Genomic DNA, 19906 nt, shown 5'->3' on the forward strand with positions numbered 1-19906 from the left:
AAACGCACAAAGGAGAAACTCATATGTGTGACCAGTGCAACTATACAACCACTCATAAAATAAATCTTGTAGTTCATATCAAAACTGTACACAAGGAAATTAAAACTATTTTAGTAAAACTGCTTAAATACACAGAGATCTAAAGGGATAAGACAATGGCTGATAAATTGATGTACATTCCTAAGGATGGTACACAAAATTACCCATTTTGTAGATTAAAATTAGTGGTTGAAACATTTAAACACTCAACTTAATAAACTAACCAATCAAAATTCAGTAATTGTCTTCAAAGCTGTTAAGCCAATGAATATGATAACATTACTGTAAAACTTTGGGGACTAATGTAATGAACAGCCAGGACATACTTGAATATTTAGGACTTGATTTTAGTGATGCCAGGCCTATAACATTGTACCTTGTTGTCCTAGGAATCAGTATTTTAAAAATCAGATGAATTTTTGGGATGTTTAAGGACTTATGTGAATACTTGAATATAGAGATGCTTTGCTTATAACACTGTGCCTTGTTGTCATAGGAATGAGTATAAAATATTTTTAAATTCGACTGCAGGAGAGAAAGATGTTGAAATGTGAACTTTGTGACTTCACCACCAAATCTCATCAGTATATGTGGAAACACAAAAAGGTGACCCACAGTGGACCTGTAGTAATGCATAATTGTACAGAGACAGATTGTACCTTTACCTGTATGTTTCCAAGTGATCTCAAGCGACACCATGACAAGGTTAGTTTCCTTGTTACAAAGTATCTTGATGTAGTAGATATTTTTTATCTAATTATACAGAGCTATCGGTCCTATGGTAGTTTTAAGCCATTTTATTGGGGGGGGGGGGGGGGGGGACACTCCTAACCCCCCTAAAATATATTTTTTGTTTTGTTTTAAGGTGCACAAAGGAATAAGATGGGCGTGTGAGCTGTGTGACTTCTCTGCAGGTTATAAAGGAGATCTCAATAGACATATCAAAATAGTTCACCAGGTAAACAAATCTATTCTATATCTATCTATCCATCTATTCTATATCTTTATATCTATCCATCTATTCTATATCTTTATATCTATCCATCTATTCCACATCTATCTATCTATCTATCTATCTATCTATCTATCCATCTATCTATCCATCTATCTATCCATTTATCTATCTATCTATATATCTATCTATCTATCTATCTATCTATCTATCTATCTATCTATCTATCTATCTATCTATCTATCTATCTATCTATCTATCTAATGATGTTTCTATCCAGGATTTCAAAGTGGACTGTGACCTCTGTGAGTATTCTACACCCAAGAGATATTACCTCAAAGAGCACATGATTAAAACCCACGGAATACAACTCAAGAAAGAGGCCACAGATGAACAATTGTAGAATATTATTTTGTTAATCATCAATAGGGATGTACATAAAGAGAGTTTTGTCCCAAAAAGAATTTTTACATTAGATAACTTTAGATATATTTTTATATGTATTTATTTTTCCACAGATATAATGCAGATCGTATGGTTGGGAACCAGTTCTAATCCAGCGGATAGTAAAAACTCTTAACTGTACACCCTGGTTTTAACAAGTGGCTGCGTCACTTTCACTATGTTATTTGCCATAAAATGTATTATTGAAAACAGTGTATAGTGTTGACATGCAATACAAATAACCAATGATAGGCCAGTATACAGTGTGATTGACCAATGGTAAATTGTATACTGGCCTATCATTGGTCATTTCTATTGTATGACGTCATTTTGTATTGGACACTATATACTGTTTTGTATGATTTTCCGTAGAGGTATGTGTTCCAGGACTTTAAAAGGTCAACTGCTATTCCAAATTTCTACTCCTGTTTTAGAGAATCAAAACATCTTTACAGAAAATCCGCACAATAAAGGACCTCCTTTTTTATATGAAAAAAGATCTTTAATATTCCTGTATTTTTTTACTTTATTTTTTATACATTATATGTATTACTTTTAAAACCTATAAAATTTTGAATAACCAATTGTATTTTTAATTTATAAGCAAAGCTTTTCTATAATTAGGGTTGGCCCATAAACAAAATTATAGCTTTACATAATACCCAGGTAAACAAAATTATAGGTTTACACATTACCCAGGTAAACAGGTATTGTACCCAGGTAAACAAAATACAAGACCCAGGTAAAATTATATCTTGGTTACAGTTAAAGATCTTTGGTTCTAGCATACAGAGGGCTACTTTAGGGTTACCCCGGTATAGCTGGGTATTAGTTTGGCTGGGTTTTACATATTACCCGGGTAAACAGGTAGTGTACCCAGGTAAACAAAATACAAGACCCAGGTAAAATTATATCTTGGTTATGGTTAAAGATCTTTGGTTCTAGCTTACAGAGGGCTACTTTAGGGTTTCCCTGGTATAGCTGGGTACTAGTTTGGCTGGGTATTACATAATACCCAGGTAAACAGGTATTGTACCCAGGTAAACAATAATATGGCTGGATTGTTCTTCCATTCTGTTTTTCTATTGGCTTTTTAGGAGAGTTTGTATATTTGTACACTTTCTAACCAATAATATGGCCGGATTGTTCTTAATGTGACCCACTCCCCCCCCCCCCCCCCCACCTCAATCAACTCTAAATTGGCGACAAATCCATTTTTAATTGATTCTTATCCTGTGGGACTTGTCTGAACCTAGCCTAACCTAACCTAACCTAAAAGAAAAGAGCAAGAGAAATGAGCTTAAGTGCCTAACGAGACCCCCCTCCCCCTCCAATTAAGTCTGAATTGGCGACAAATCCGTTTCTAATTGATATAACAGACAATTGTACAAGATTGAAACCAGGTTTGGTAGCCCCAAGGGTCGGACAGATGCCTATAATATGATGCATAGTCAAAAACAAAAACCGTTTGGTCCACCCCCCTAAACTTCATTTTAGAGAGGAGTTGACATCTGACACTATTGTTCTACTCACCAAGACAAAAATTTTGCCGTGTTAAAGTCCTCTGTAGCTCAATACGTTCAAAAGTTATGCTAAAAACATGGATTTTGCAAATTTGGTATTTAATGTTTATAAAGTGAAATTTCAAGTATAGTGTATTTTCTTGGGGAACTATGATGTGCGTCTTTACCGGAAAGTCTACATAGACCCTATATGGACTCAGAAGAGGTTTTAGGGTTATTTGACAACACAAAAGTGTCTACTAAGGTACTCTATGATGTAATTCTTCCCCTGTAGCGCAGTATAGAGTGCTTATAAGTAGTCTTTGGTTAGTTGTATCTTGGTTACAGTTAAAGATCTTTGGTTCTAGCTTACAGAGGGCTACTTTAAGGTTACCCTTGTATAGCTGGGTACTAGTTTGGCTGGGTATTACATAATACCCAGGTACACAGGTATTGTATCCAGGTAAACAAAATACAAACCCAGGTAAAGTTGTATCTTGGTTACAGTTAAAGATCTTTGGTTCTAGCTTACAGAGGCCTACTTTAGGGTTACCCTTGTATAGCTGGGTACTAGTTTAACAGGTGTTGTACCCAGGTAAACAAAATACAAAACCCAGGAAAACAAAATTATTAAAAATTGATTGATTGATTGATTTTGTTTTTGTAATTTATTGCTACTATTAGCTGGGTAATAGTTTGGCTGGGTATTACATAATACATACCCAGGTAAACAGGTATTGTGCCCAGGTAAACAAAATATAAACAAAGTATGGCTGGGTACTAGTTTGGCTGGGTATTATATAATACCCAGGTAAACAAAATATAAACAAAGTATAGCTGGGTGCTAGTTTACCTGGGTATTATATAATACCCAGGTAAACAAAATATAAACAAAGTATAGCTTGATGCTAGTTTACCTGGGCATTACATAATTCTAGGGTTGGGCCGGATACCGGATGTCCGGTATCTGGATAGTCTCAATATCCGGTATCCGGCCGGATATCCGGCTAAAGCTCGATATCTGGTAAATTACCGGATATCCGGCAGGATGACCGGATATCCACCAGTAAAAATCAGCCGGATATCTGTTATCCAGATAGTTTCAATATCCGGTATCCGGATATTTAGCTAACGCTCGATATCAGCTGTGTCTTGAATCCCGAGCGAAGCGAGGCGTGATAGTAAGGGGAGATAGGAAGGTAGGGAGACCCGTAGATAAGCCATAACGTGTCCGTGCCGTGGGGATGCCGAGCGAAGCGAGGCTTCCCCTAGTGTCTTGAAACCCGAGCGAAGCGAGGCGTGATAGTATGGGGAGATAGGAAGGTAGGGAGACCCGTAGATAAAGTTTGGGTACCTGTTAATATAATTTGCCTTATTCATTATAGGTTTATTTATTGATAGAAAATTGTCTGTAATTTGATGCATTTCAGTGTGGCTGAGAACCGATTCTAATCTAGCGGATGTTTATCGGTTGCGAAGCCATTTTTAACTTTTCTTGCAAAAAAAACACACTTAAAATAAAGATAGAAGTCTGAAAATGTTTGTGTAGATTCCTTAAACAATTTAGAATCGCCGCTCTCTTATGCTTTGTGCTTGATTCTTTACTTTAAAACCCTTTAATTATGCGATGTTTGTCCATGGGTTATTTACGCTTAAATTTCGTATCAATTAAATTCCAACAAAATTATTGTTAACTTTTTTTGCAAAAAAAAACCCATTTAAAATAAAGATAGAAGTCTGAAAATTTTTGTGTAGATTCCTCAAACAAATGAGAATCGCCGCTCTTTTATGCTTTGTGCTCGATTTTTAACTTAAAAACCCTTTAATTATGCGGTGTTTGTCCGTAGGTACTAAACAACTCTAAAAACCTCTCCTCAAATCACGGAAAAAACACGATCCCCCTTTGAATGGCCGTAACTCAGTAGTTTTTCATCGTAAATCAATGAAATTTTAAACATAGTTAGTTTAAGTAATTCCTAGTACACACAAAAAATTTCATTAATATTGAAGCAATACGAAAAAAGTTATCGCTTTCGTAAATTGTCTGTAATATGATGCATTTCAGTATGGCTGAGAACCGATTCTAATCTAGCGGATATGTATCGGTTGCGAAGCCATACTGGAAAAACTAAAAGTTCCTCATCCAATGGATATATTGACTAGGTAGAGCTTGTTAAGTTGCTAATATGGACCTCATTTATTGGTTAGGGGGTAAGGGGTTGGGAGGCAGACCCACATGGCAGGGTTTATGCTAGTTTTCATTTACTAGGTTTAAATTTTGTATCAATTAAATTTCAACAAAATTAAAGTTAACTCTTCTTGCAAAATAATCCCACTTAAAATAAAGATAGAAGTCTGAAAATTTTTGTGTAGATTCCTCAAACAGATGAGAATCGCCGCTCTTTTATGTTTCGTACTCGATTTTTAACTTTAAAACCCTTTAATTATGCAATGTTTGTCCGTAGGTACTAAACGACACGGAAAACACGATCCCACTTTGAATGGCCGTAACTCGGTAGTTTTTCATCGTAAATCAATGAAATTTTAAACATAGTTAGTTTAAGTAGTTCCTAGTACACACAAAAAATTTCATTAATATTGAAGCGATACGAAAAAAGTTATGGCTTTCGTAAAAATAGCACTAAAAACGATGAGAAAACAGCTTTATAAACTCTCTCACAGAACCGGTTTCCAATACCTATTTTATTAGATTAAAAGTATCGTTAAATTTGACGGTTTTAACGTGAAAATGCCATGAAAAACGATAAAAAAAACATCGTTATTCTATAGCCACTACATTACTATAAAAGTCTAGCTACAATCCCAGTCGAAAAAACGTTAAAAATTACGTTTTTTTAGTCACCTATTGGTCTATACAATTCTCAATCTAGGCACTTACATCTATTGGGAGTAAACAACAACAAAAAGTGAAAATATCTGTTTAGTTCAAAACTTCACACATAGATGTCTCCAAGTTATAAGGAAACCAAGACTTGACAAATAACAATATTACCATACAGGCATTGAAATCACATAACAAACACTCACAACCAAAGGCCAAACTATTTTCTCCTATACAGTTACCATTTTAATCATCTTTTATATGTCATCAATGCCTGCTGCCACTACTATCTATCACTTAAAAGGATCCGGCCTATATTTTTATAAGTATAACACTACGCGCTCACTTACCACGCCGAACATTCCACCAATCCAATAGAGTTAGACCCTATTTTACCCAAGATGATCACTCAATGGCTGACCAATTGGAAAATTTGGAAATTTTTAATTTTTTTTTCGCCAAAAATAGAGCAACTTACGATCAATTTTTGACCCACTTATAGTTAAGATAAATTGATGAGATTTTTTTCCCCTGAAAACTACAGCCTTTGACTCGTTATTCCAACAAAAAAATCTAGAATATGTCGATCCGTTTAGCCGTGAGAGCCGATGAAACTTGCCGACTAAAAAGCCGTCAATTTCACTTTAAACGTCCGTACGGCCGTTTCTATAAAAGCTAGACAGCTGAAAATTTTTTTGTAAGACCTTTAGGCAATTTAGATTCTCCGTTATTTTATGTTTTGTCTTCGATTTTTACATCTAGACCCCTTAAATAATGCAATCTTTGTCCCTAGGTACTTTTTTACTATAGAAACGTTATGAGTTATAAAACAAAGGATATTATCAACATTCCACCAAACTGAAACTGACCAAAATTCAAAGATTTTTCTATTTTATTTAGAAGATTTATGCTAAAGAAACAGGATGTCTGTTTGTCTGTGTGTTTGTGCCAAATGATATCACTAACCGCTGAACCAATAAGGTTCTCCTTAACAGGGTAGCTTCTCATAGGTAACAGGAAGGTTTATAACTATTTTTGGGGAGGGTAATAATGATTAAAGGATTATAATGTAATGTTAATCTTTATCTTCTTGACAGTTCTAGTCATATTTAGCCAAATTTTATATAGAAAATAATATCATGAAATGGTATTTTTAATAAAAAATCATCAAAAGATGTCAGAATTTAATTCTTGGCAAATGAACCTTTCAAGATTCCAGCTTTTTAAAAACAATGAAAGAAAAGGTAAAATAAAAGGAAAAAGAAATCTTATCATTAGTTAGCCTAAGTTAGGTTAATTAAATTTAGCTACAGGGTAGTGCTAAACCTCTGCAGGGTTAAGCCCATTATGGTTTAACATGAATTCTAATTGAATTGATGTAAACTTCTGAATTAAAAACAAAAGTTTTGGATCTTTCAGCTTTCTTTTAAGAATTGCACTTTTTTTGCAGACAAAACACATACATTTTATCTATCTTATTAAGCTTACATACTAATAAAGAATTTTAAACAAAATTAAAAGAATATAAATATAAAAAGAATATTTTTAATTTAACCTAAAGTTTGGATTAATATGAAAGGTCTATTGAAATTTTTCATTAGACTAAATTATTTAACAATAGATGGGTAGTTTCTACCCGCCCATAAATTCAACATTTTGTTTGTCAAGTCAATACCTTACAATGCTTATGAGTTTTTCAAAAAAACATGTGACCTTAATTTATTAAACTTTTAGCCACGTGAAAGACTATTTGACTTATGAAAGCTTGTTTTTTATAAAACTTTGTACAAATATTTTCTATAAGAAGTACATCAGTTGATTTGTTTGTTTCATGTGAATTTTTACATTGTATTTTTTGCAAGATAAATCATAAAAGATTCTAGAGATCATTTTCATCCATTATACTAATGTTTAATACCTAAAATATATAAAAAAAATTTTCATAAAATAGTCAAATTTCTTTTTTATTTTTTAGACCCTGCTAATTTAACTATTACTAGCAGCTTATATTACTTATATTATATTACTAGGTATAGGTAAGTTCCCTCCTTTATAGAAGTGTTTTTAAAGTTATAGAGATATTATCTAAAAATATTTCATATATATATCTAACTAAATTAAACCCAGGAAAAATTATCTATTATTACGGTGTTGTCACAAAAGACCAACACTTGTATATTGTTATTTAAACATCAGATTTATTAATAAAGTATTAAAGATTTATTATAAGGCCCCCTTTCCTATAACCTAACCTAACCTTACCTAAATATTGTAAAAAATATTAAGAATTTGAAAAAAATCTACCAACCACTTTTTGTAAAATCCACAAAATTCTAAAGTATAAATAAGTTAATGTACATTAAACATTCATACATAGGTTAGGCTAGGTTAGGTTATAGGCAAGGGGGATGAGCGCCCGTGGCTAGGCAGGCCAAGGGGCCGAGTTCTGCGGCCATGACTTTCTAGCATTAAGATTTTTGAATGTTGGTCTTTTGTAGGTGTTGGTCTTTTGTAGTGTTGGTCTTTTGTAGCAACGCCAATATTACAATGTTTCAATTGCAGTTATCTTTCAGAAATATATGTTTAGACAAAATTGTATTAAATGTTTTATTTTCACATAATAATAATGTCATCCTTGAGATATTAAATTTTTCAATTAGTTTCAATAAAATGAAAATTAATTAATTTGAAAAGTCCTTGAACATTTGGTAATATTGTATGGGTAAACTTAACCTTTTCCACAAATTAAAAATTTTATTTGTCAAATCAATATCTCTACAAAAATGGCTAGAAAAACGCTTAATATTAATATTAATGTAAATTGGTATGGTGTACATCCTCAACTATTATAAACAAAATTAGCCTTTCTGTAGATAAAAAAAAACAATCTTGCTAATAAACAGACTTTAAAAATAATAGACAAATACTGACAGGATATTAATGATTCCATCTATTGATAAAATTGGGACTCGGGAAGAGGGTGTTGAGATGCTTTTGGGTGTAGTCATTGGTGTAAAACAGAATAACCAATAGTATGCTAACTATAGATAGTAAATACATTTAAGTTGTTTCATTGATTCTAGGACTTATAGTTTTTATAGAAAACTAGCTGCTAAACAGGATCCTGAGAAAGAATTTAAATATCCAGACATTCCATTTGCCAAAGAAACTAGATCCATGTAAAAAAATTTAGATTGGAAGCTTTTTTTTTGTTCAAAGATTTTTTCTAAAACATTAAAATATCAAAATTAATAGATATTGATATATTCCATATATTTTGGCAATTTTAAATCACATGACAAAACTTGAATTTTCTCTTTTCCCTCTGGGGATGAAAAAGTCTTCTATCAAAAATCAAAAATGCTACCCTATTATTTTGTTGTATTTTAAGCCAAAGTGTATGAGTTGTTAATACAGTTTTAAATACAATCATAAGAGTTGAGGGGTAGTTTGTACACTTATAGGAAAAGAAATTTTGGTATAAAATTTTGCCCTCATATGATTGGATCTATCTATAAAACTTGGAAAATCTAATTTTAAACCCTCATTGGCTATGTAATATGGCTGTATATGATCAGGCTAAATTAATTCAACCTAAACCAGTTGATAATTATTCAACAATTTAATTAATAACTATACAACCACTCATAAAATAAATCTTGTAGTTCATATCAAAACTGTGCACAAGGAGAGAAAGATGTTGAAATGTGAACTTTGTGACTTCACCACCAAATCTCATCAGTACATGTGGAAACACAAAAAGGTGACCCATAGTGGACCTGTAGTAATGCATAATTGTACAGAGACAGATTGTACCTTTACCTGTATGTTTCCAAGTGATCTCAAGCGACACCATGACAAGGTTAGTTTCTTTTTATATTAGGTAAACCTTAATTAATTTTCTTTATTGTTAGGTTTTTTAATGTTGTTGTTGTAGCCTTGATTCTCTGAAGTTAGGATTCAGATGCACACGGAGACTGGAAGTGAGAATCCTTTGGCAATCTTAGATTGGTAAGCTACTCGCATAGCTGATTGTATTCTATGCTACATTACAAGCTGACCTGCAATTCTTGTGAAAGCTACTTAATTATGACGGTCTAGAGTTTTGGCAGTTGTTCCATATTAAGCCACCCTAATTAAAGGCACTCTCATACGAGGAGCATGGAAGAGGGAAAGCATGGTTAAAGTTGTTTGATTGGTAGAATCCTAACTTACTACAAATCTCCCTCCTTACAACCTTAGGGCATCTCAGGGAAGGTTGCGTGATCATAACCTGACAAATTGCAATAATATTTGTCAACCAAGTGTAAAGTCTAAGTTGGGACTTGGATCTCAGTCTCTTCCAACCACAGCGTAGTGCGTTAATCACTACACTGTGGGACTCCCATTAGTTTTTTTAATGGTGTCTCCACATGCATTTCATAGTGGCAGTTCAAGATAGATGGCTAATTTTTTTTGTTTCTCTCAAACAATTACCTTTTAGAATGAAAATTACTTGGTTTATTGGTCATGATACTAAGACAAAAAAGATTCTGTGACTATTTCTATATGTTGGATGCAGAATTTTCAAAATTTAAATTTTAAGCTGAACCCATGGATTACAGATGCACAAAAACCACCAACCCTTGGTCACTGGAGCAACTGATAATTGCTAAAGCCTTAACTTTTGATAAATTTGGAATCTATCCTTACAAGTATTTGGATCTTGCAAATCACCAAAGAAAGTTGGAAAGATATTAGGTTACTATAATTATAGTTATTGACTGTTCTTGTGTAAATTGTTTCATTAAATCATAGCCTAGTTCACAAAATACTTAGGTCGACCTTGGAAATTTTAGGTTGACCTACGGAAGCTTTAGGTTGACCGATTTTATAAAGGCATTTGTTAGTTGTACTAGTTTGCATTGACCTACAGAATAAATTGGTGGACCTCTAAAAGTTGTTTGTGAACTGGGCATATATCTTGCCTTATATAAATATAATTATTTACTTAAATTTGTGTGATCAATTTATTTTCTTGTGATTTATGTAACAAATCAAAATGCCAACAGTAAAGAGAAGACAGCTATCTTTGAGTAATATTCAATAAGTACCCAAAGTCCAGAAGAACTTAGATAAAGAAGTAGCTTATTAGATAAAGGTATTTTTAGTAATTGTTATTACTAATACCAGATTATGTGACACTTTTCAGAAATATTATGTGTTCGATATAAGATTTATGACTAAATTCTGACAAACCTGCAGACTATCCATCAAGAATACAGTAGACTGTTATACAGTATTTCTGTCAGAAAGAGTGTACTGCATGTACTAGGTACTGTTACCAGTAGATTCCTGTATGGAGACCTAGATGTTGTTAAAGGGACTGTGAACGAGAATTTTTCTCATCTTAATATCAAATCTTAACATAATCTCATTCATAATATCTCACAGATAGAGCAAAACGCGCTTTTGTTCGCTTAAAAAACGGCTTTTTCCGCCGATTTTTATAAGGTACGGGGAAAGGAAGAAATTTTCCGTATTATATAAAATGTGCATTAAATTGCCTTTTTCTCTCATTATAGCTAAAATTAAACTTTTTCACATAGTTCTTGACTTTTCCTAACCGTTAAGGTATCTGTAGCTGTAAATTATACATTAAAATATGAACCAGGTACAGAGAAATTGATAAAAGAAATCATTTTGTTTTTGGAAAAGTCAAATGAGCCATTAAAATTACATAACATAATTGACCCCATAAATCTACTGTGTCAGAAACAGTAATTTTTTCTTGGGTTCGGAATACATTAAGGCTAGCGCTTACACTCTTCCCTTTTTTGATAGCTTCCCCTTCTTTATTTTGGTGAATCAGCTGGACAGCTGACTTGAATAATACATAAATATTTTATTAAAAATACCAATACAACAACAACACGCTTGAATTTTAAAGTTTATTTAACGTTTACCATTAATTTAGTGACAAGAAAAAATAACAATTTGAAGCATATACCTATCATTTAAAGTAATATAATATTATACAATTTTTAAATCAGCATTTAAATAAATTTTTTATTGAAATATTCTTTTCTTCAAAAATAGTTAAAAATTAAAACCATACAAAAAAAATTGTCAACCCTGTTCTTAATTCTTTTTTTAAGCAACGCCGCATGTAGCCTAGCTTTCTTAGCATTTTAATTTTTAATATAAAATAGAAAGTGAAAGTTTAGTAAGTTGAGTTTTTGTAACTGTCGGTAATCGGCCGGTATGCAGTGAAGAAATAAATAATCAGGAAAGAAGGGGACAATGGGCTGTTTAATTCACTAATCCCCAATTATTTATTTCAACGTTATCTTATTATTTGGATTAACAACTTCTGGGGATTATATTGCTCTTTGATTGTTTGGTTAACCCATTAATGGCGCCAGTTTTTGCCATTCCCGAGGGTTTGATTGGCACATTAGGTAGGAAGGAGATGTTTTATTAAGATGACTCTGAATTACTTATATTCAGGCAATGAAATTTAATATTTATCTTATGAAGTTTTTTTTTAACCCGTTTTTGACCACATGAATTTAATTTGGACGCAGTTTATATTTTTTTACATTGATGTGTTACCAGAGCAGATAATGGGTTAATTTGAGTGTTCAAACATTTCAACCACTTAATCCAGAATCACTGGAGATGTACATCAATTTATCGGCCATTGTCTTATCCCTTTAGATCCCTGAGAATTATTAGTTATTACAACAAATTATATATATGTAAAAACAATAATAACTAGTTTTGATCTATACACAAAAGTTGCCACTATTTGTAGGAAGATGATTTTCCTTCAGTGTTTATCTGTCAGAAATTCTTTACGTTAAAATTTTTCACTGAAAACCTAACACATTATTTAATTTTCAGAAAAATGAAGTCAGAATTGAAGTAACTCAGGTGTTTTCAGCGTCACACATGGTAAGGTAATAATTTCATTTCATTTACCGCAAAAATTAAGAATGATATAAAAATAGCATATACCAGTTATGAAAAATTTTACCTTTCAAAATATAGTTAAACTACCTATAGAACTTAGCTTTCCTAAAATGAAGAACTCAGTCGGTTCAGTAGCTTTCGTAATCTTAACACAAAAAAATACTATTTTATATAATAATCTGTAGTTTCTTGTTTATTTTGTGTTAGATTTTGTATTGTTGGTAGATTTATGTTTTTACATAAAGTAAAGACAGTACCAAATCTCGTTTTTAATTCTGAAAAGCATCACCTAGGTATTTTCTTGGAAACTTTTACTTTAAATACTTAAAGATTGGACTCTCGATGAGTTATTAATAGATGGAGGAGGGGGGGCGGTGATACTATACTTTTCTAAACCCTATTTAAGCATCAACTCGAGATTTGGTCATTTTCTCTCTATATGAATGTACTTAGTTGTACCAACTGTTTGGGTGTACGATTGTTTTAATATCCTTTGGCAAATTGCTGGCAGCCAAGTCTCAGCCCACATATTATTAGAACCTTATTTAAAAGATCTAAAATAAACGTTTTTTATATTAATTTCTAGCTGATTTTAGAGGCAATACAAGGAAAGGAAGGGGGGGGGGGCTTTGTATACTTTCACGCGAACAGTGTGCTCTGAAGCCCCTATACAAGATAGAGCTCTGAAATTTTTTGCTATGGGTCAGTCTAGGAATATTGTAACTGCCAAGTCAATTGAAAAAAATAATTTTAATAAAAAAGTTTATCTCAGATGATTGATGGCAAGATGGCAAGAAAAGGTCAAAATAAAATTCGGTGGTTAACTGCGGTTTCTTCACAGTGGCTGGGAGTTTGAAGATCAACAGTTTTTTTGTTACTATTGATAAATTTCCTCATAATTAACCAAAATAAACCAATAAAGATAAGATTACATGTCCAAAATTCATGATTATAGCTAAAAAATATCATCTAGTGGCAATTTTGCGGCTACCCGTCAGCCGCTAAACTGCCAAATTATAAAATTCAAAGTTTTGCAGTTAGAATATTCCTAGACTGACCCATAGCAAATTTTTTTAGAGCTCTATCTTGTACATGAGAATCAGAGCACACTGTTCACGTGAAAGTGTAAAAGTCTCCACCACCTCCCCCCCCCCCCCCCCTCTCTATAGGTTTGTATGCCTTTTCATGAAAGGTCAGAAATCTTTTTTTATTTCTAAAAGGCATCGGTATTCAGGAAAACTATTCTTGTTAGTTATTGGTCATTGCAGATTCCTTTTAGACCATTCAATTAAGGTTCTAATGATTTACGTACTAGGAGCTAGCTGTTTTTAAAGTTCCCTAGTTAAGCGAGGTTTTTGAGGCATTATTTGTTGAAAAATTCTAAATGATTTTCTTATACAAAGTTCCCTAAGCCAATGAAGGAAATAAGATATAGTGTTTGATTTCTGTCAAGAGCAAGTGGGTTAAATTAAGAAATACTTTTATTCCTTTAATAAAACACTGTAAAGGAAGAGGGGGGGGGGGGATTGTAATAAAAAATCATCCTTAAACATTCAATTATATTAACAAAATATTTAGAACTGTGACTCCGAGATGCCATCTAATGAATGTTTCCCCTCAGAAATTTGACTCCTTTTGGCAACTTTGCATCTCCTACAGGTAACTGTTTTTATATATAGCCTTTTTGAAAAGAATTAAATTGGGTGATCTTTGAGTAACACCTTAAAAACTATTTGGGGGGGGGGATGCTCAATGGCTACTAATGTTTGTCCATGAATGTAAAAAATTGCGGATACTATAGTTACAGGGTGGTCACAATGTACGGATTTCCAATAAAATTGCCAAAAGATAAATGGATGGTACGGATTTTTTTTTGTGTACGGAATGTACGGATTTGAATTTGAAAATATTAAGTTTGTAGTTTTAATGATGTCATATTGTAGGTACGTAGGTTTTAGAATGTGTGTTCTGGTCTTAATGATTGAATAAAGTAAAATATTTTAATATTTACAAGTTACATTTACATGGAGGGAAAGAGTGGGCATAGGTCTTATCAATTGTATCAGTATGAATGTTATATTACGACGATGCTACCTTAATTTAATTAAAATATAAGGAATGAAAGGAAAGTGGAAGGCTGCTAATGCAGGAGAAGAGAAGTGTAGTTTTAGTAGAAGTATGATGCCGTTCAATATATAAGGGAAATTTTTATGAAAAAAAGTTTATCTCAGATGATTGAAAATTGTCTAATTTTGCAAGAAAAGACTCAAAAAAAAGAAACGGCGGTTTTCGGCGGGAGCGGTGGTTCCGATGCCGTTTTCTTCCTTTCAAAATCTAAGAGCCTTAACTCCTTATTTAGTTGAGATCTTTTGACTTTTAGTTTTGGTTTCAAAAAGTGTCACTTCCGCCTCTTCCCTCTCTTTATCGTCATATGTATAAATACTCAAAATGGAACTAAAGGGAAAAGACAATGACCAATAAATTGATGTACCCAATAATTTTACACAAAAGTACCCCTTCTGTAGATCACAATTAGTGGTTGAAATATTTGGACACTCAACTTAATGAACCAACCAATTAAAATTCATTAAAAGTCCCCAATGTTGTTGAGCTAACAAATAAGAAAACGTTATTATAAAACTTTTGGGACTAGTGTAAAAAATAGTCCAATGTTTCCTCCCTTCCCTCCTAGCTTTCAACCTACCTTATTTCTCACCTTTATGTGCGAAAATATTTAATGGTGCAGCGGCTACGTTCCCTAGACCCTCCACTGCACTTTATGGGTTTATGGTTAAATTTTTTACAGGGACGATTTCTCTTAGGAGGGTTGAAGAACCCTTCCAAAAAAAAATTATTAATCTTTCAAGGACGTATAAGAAAATTTAATTTAAAGAATGAACTATATCGGTCCTGGGGCTAGGTAAATCTTAAGGCATACACACTTGACAGAGACATCCTGTTACTTCAGCGCTGCTGAAAACTATTCAGATTTATTTTCCATGAAATAATATTTTAAAATATTAATAAAATCTATTTTATGATTTTTATTTTAATATTCGTGGAAAATTGTCTTTAATACGTTGCTGTACATAATCAAAGCGATAATAAATGAATGTTTAAATAGGTAGGTATTTATCGCAGCGCTTTTCTGACAGATATCCGCGGAAAATAAAATATAAAAAAAATCAAGATTAAAACCAGTTTTGTCAGCTCCAAACATAATTGGAATTTATTTTATTATTTTATTTTAATATTCTTTGAAAATTGTCCATAATATGATGCTGTACCTAATCGAAGCTATAGCTGTACCTAATCGAAGCTATAATAAAGTAACTATTATAGAAGTACCCAATAAATTGAATGGGCTTGGGTACCATATTAACGCAGTAATACCCATAACCTTATAATTGATCATTTTAAGTCTTATTTTAATTTTTTATCATTTTGTATCTAAAGGGATATGACAAATGCCAATAAATTCATGTACATTCCCAAATGACAATATACAAAATAAACCTCTTTTGTAGATAATAATTAGTGGTTGAAACGTTTAAACATTCAATTTAATGAACAACAAATCATAATTCTTTAGAAGTCCCCCCCACAGCCTTTAAGCCAAATAAATACGAAAACATTGTTATAAAACTTGGGACTAGTGTAATAATCAGCACATTGTCCCCTCCCTCCCTCCCTACACCTAATACATTTCAAACATTTCAAATTTTAGATTGTAAAGGGAGGAGTAGGTTATATGTATTTCTTATTGAAAAGAACTATAGACAAATTTTTTTTTAAGTTAACATAAATTTTTATCGTTCTGCTACCTACTGTTTTTAGTACCTAAGCTACTCTTTAATTTGACATGTCCGTCTGTTTAAGTTTGGAGGTAACGTGATTTTCTCGGCTCCTATAAAAAATAAAAGGCTGGAATTTTATGACAACATTCCCATTATTAAGGAGCACAATTAAATATAAAACTTCAATGGCGGTCGGACCGCTTTTTAGCAGGTTTTAGGCTAGGTATTCTTTATATTTTTCACAATATCTTTGGTGTTTATGGTCAGATTTTCAAAAATTGACCGTCATCAATATCATTATACTAAATATATGTTTATTTTCTCCAATAAATTTTTAAATCTACTTGTACGTATTCCCATACATGATTTTTGTGCTTTGCTATTTATGGATGTTGTCATCCTTGTTAACTTAAAACTCACAACCTTTACGGATTTTTAGCGCAACCTACTCCTCCCTTTTAACTTCAGATTCAAACAATAAATTAAATATTTCAAGGACTTGCAGCTACGCTCCTAGAGACCTCTAGGGGCACTTAAAGAGGGGGGGGGGGGGGGTGTTGAATTTGATAACCAAATTTTTTAAATCTCAGTTATTAAAGATTTTTTTCTTTAAATTTAGGGAGGTGTAATGTAAGGCCGATTTCTCTTGGGAGGGTGGTGGTACCCTCCCTCAAAATATTGTTAAACCTCCCCAGGAATTATGAGAAGCTACCCTGCATAGGAGAACCATATCGGTTGAGCAGTTAGCAAGATCCTTTGGTACAAACAGACAGGTCCCCTGTACTTAAATATAATGATAATATATCTAAGTGTGTATACTGGAGGAAGGTAAAATGTACGGATTTTTACTGAAAATGTACGGATTTTTGTATGGATTGCATTTTTCACATGTCCGGAAATGTACAGATTAGAAAATACCTTATGGCTGCAAAGTAGTTATGTGGCACACCAATATTTAAAGTCATTTGGTTATAGCGTTCAGTGCTATCCATCCCCCCCCCCCCCCCCACACACACACACCCTCCTCGACCGTAAAAGTGACATTATCTTCCTAGCGATTTGGCACATAAAACCACCCAAGAACCTATGTTTAGGTCAGATTTCAATCAGCTCTTTAGCGATATCTGAAATGAACAAACAGATATAACTACTACTATACTTGTCTTTTTGTATGTTTTTGTGTAGAAATACGTAGGTACCTATTTCGTCTTTTAAACAAAATTTTAAAACTAATTATTTTTCAGGTTTCAGTCAACTTCCTTCAGAACCTTTTCATCTTATTGGTCAGAACTTTATTTCTTAAAATGTGTTTATACAGTAAGGAGGGGAGAAGCATTTCTCATTAGCTTTGTCAAAATTACCTATTTATTAAAAAAAAAATTTGTTACATTTTTTTGCAACCAAGAGACTATGCACAAACGGAACCGAATGTTGATGTTAAGCACCTTCCTGATGTGATGTTAAATCTTTTTTTGTATGTTTGTTGAAAAAATACCTAGGTATCACTTGTTTTGTTGAGTCCAAAAAACAACCGCAAAAACATCATTAAATGCTATAGAAGGTAAATAAATATTAATTACACTGCTGTATAGTATTATTCCTTTTGATAAATATATGGCATAAATCAATTTTAATTAAATAAAAACCTGGTATATTCAACAACAAAAGAATTTGTATCACTGCTAGAAGTTGCATTAACTCACTTGCTCTCGTTTGTGTGTCAATTTTATGCCAATTATGCCAATTTTGATTGATATGAGATGGTGTGCCTTGCACCCCCCAACAACCGTTAACAATTGTAAATTTCTAATGCATTTTTGTGTTGTATAATTGTAATTCTATCCTAGATTTTGAAATAATAGTTACCTAAACTTTATACCTATAGTTTTATCTTTAAAAGTATCAAGCTACTCTATAATTTTAAATGTCTGCATATTTGACAAATTATTATGTGTAGATATATTTAACAGCGACGTCTCCTAGAGGCCTGTAGTGGCACGAAGTGCAATCAAGCTTGAATTTAGTGAACAGTATATTTTTTCTGATCAATCTATTGAACATATTTGATAAATATGAATAAAAAAAATATTAAGACTTGAAAATATTTATTTGGATATATGCAACCTAAATAACTGTCTTGTTTTCACAAAAAAAAACAGCATAATTTGTTGGTTCCTAGGTAATTGATTGCTATTTATTGTGTTACAAAATTATAAATGTTTGTTTGTATTTTTATAACTTATGCTTGTAATCAAGCTTCCTAAACGCAATTCATGCAACTATCCCTTTCAAATTTTTGGTATTTTTTGTCGATTTCTCTTGTGAGGGACGAGGGTGGTAATACTCTCCCCCAAAATAGATATAACGACCTATGCGAAGCTACCCTGTCAAGAAGGACTAAATTAGTTCAGTGGTTTGCGAGACCCCTCGGTACTAACATACCGACAGACATCCTGCTACTTTATTATAAGGATTATTATGAAGTTTAAAATTGATTAGTCTTGAAATTTTTTTAAACTGCAAGCAAAGCACAAATTTATAAAGATACCTACCTTTTAAAAGCGAAGCTTATCTATAATTAGGGTTGGTCCAGAACAGATAGCATTTTTCGTTAATTTAGCATGTTAGAATTGTCCTCTCGATTTCAAAATTTCTATAGTGATTCCTGTAGTACATAGTTAGGTTCGATTTAGAATGCGTAGGAATTATATAATCATTACAAGAATGTTATTTTTTTTACTTTATTGACAAAAATTTTTTTTGTGATCTAAATATCCGAGTGATTTGATTTTTGGCATACTGATTCCTGGGACAACAAAGTACAGTATTTTAAGTATAATCTTTTTTGGTGGGTCAGTAAAAAATATTCCATTAAAAAATTGGCGGCGTCAGACAACGGAAGTTGTGGTGGTTTTGTCACTATTTTTATGATACATACCAAAACTTTGGATAATGATTGACTCAACCAAAAGGATTTTATTTTTCTAAACGGCAGTAATTTTTTCTTATTTTATATTGACAGAAACATTTGAGAAAATGATGTTTCCACTAAAACATTTCACAGACGAACATTTCCTGTAAAGTAGCTTTGCTAGTGTTATAAGTCTCAACCAAATTTATGATTTTTTATTTAATAACAATAAACAAAAATAGAAACTATAACAATAATAACAAGGGGGGATGGGGGGGGGGCGGATGTGACGCTTTTTGAAACCAAAAGTAAAACGCGCATAATTTCAGCCTATAAAAGCGTTACAGCTCTAAAATTTGAAACAGCAGTTGCTTTTCTGAAGAAATAACAAACTGTGAAGAAATGGGGGCGGAACCGCCGCTCCCGCCGAAAACAGCCGTTTCCCGTCAAATTGGACAGTTCTGA

The 19906-nt window shown here is 32.6% G+C and overlaps 2 protein-coding genes and 1 long non-coding RNA gene across 5 annotated transcripts in view; all 3 read left to right on the forward strand.

The window, feature by feature from the left end:
• Window positions 1–574: 574 nt before the first annotated feature.
• LOC145307086 (uncharacterized) lies at window positions 575–2019 on the forward strand. Of its 2 annotated transcripts, XR_013875297.1 has the most exons (4): window positions 575–744; window positions 905–997; window positions 1272–1649; window positions 1808–2019. XR_013875297.1 is itself a non-coding variant. In XM_080149421.1 (3 exons), exons 1-3 carry the CDS (start codon window positions 580–582, stop codon window positions 1392–1394), a joined length of 381 nt encoding a protein of 126 aa, XP_080005547.1. In that variant the 5' UTR covers window positions 575–579; the 3' UTR covers window positions 1395–2019. The 2 variants fall into 2 exon arrangements, 1 of the variants encoding a protein (XP_080005547.1); XM_080149421.1 differs by having other exon boundaries at window positions 1272–2019.
• A 7396-nt stretch (window positions 2020–9415) lies between these two features.
• The window catches only part of LOC145307381 (uncharacterized), a 37010-nt gene continuing 26519 nt past the window's right edge, over window positions 9416–19906 (forward strand). For both annotated transcript variants that reach the window (XM_080149800.1, XM_080149801.1), the window contains exon 1: window positions 9416–9641. In XM_080149800.1, the coding sequence (XP_080005926.1) occupies window positions 9477–9641 (165 nt within the window). In that variant the 5' untranslated portion in view covers window positions 9416–9476. The remainder of the gene's footprint in view (window positions 9642–19906) is intronic.
• Window positions 12635–18421, forward strand: LOC145307365 (uncharacterized). The gene is made up of 3 exons (XR_013875418.1): window positions 12635–12720; window positions 14312–14392; window positions 17775–18421. It is a non-coding gene; the product is annotated as an uncharacterized LOC145307365 (long non-coding RNA).

This window comes from Acartia tonsa, chromosome 15 (genome assembly GCF_053477335.1).
Source record: "Acartia tonsa isolate MP-2025a chromosome 15, ASM5347733v1, whole genome shotgun sequence".
Classification (NCBI taxonomy): Eukaryota; Metazoa; Arthropoda; class Copepoda; order Calanoida; family Acartiidae; genus Acartia; species Acartia tonsa.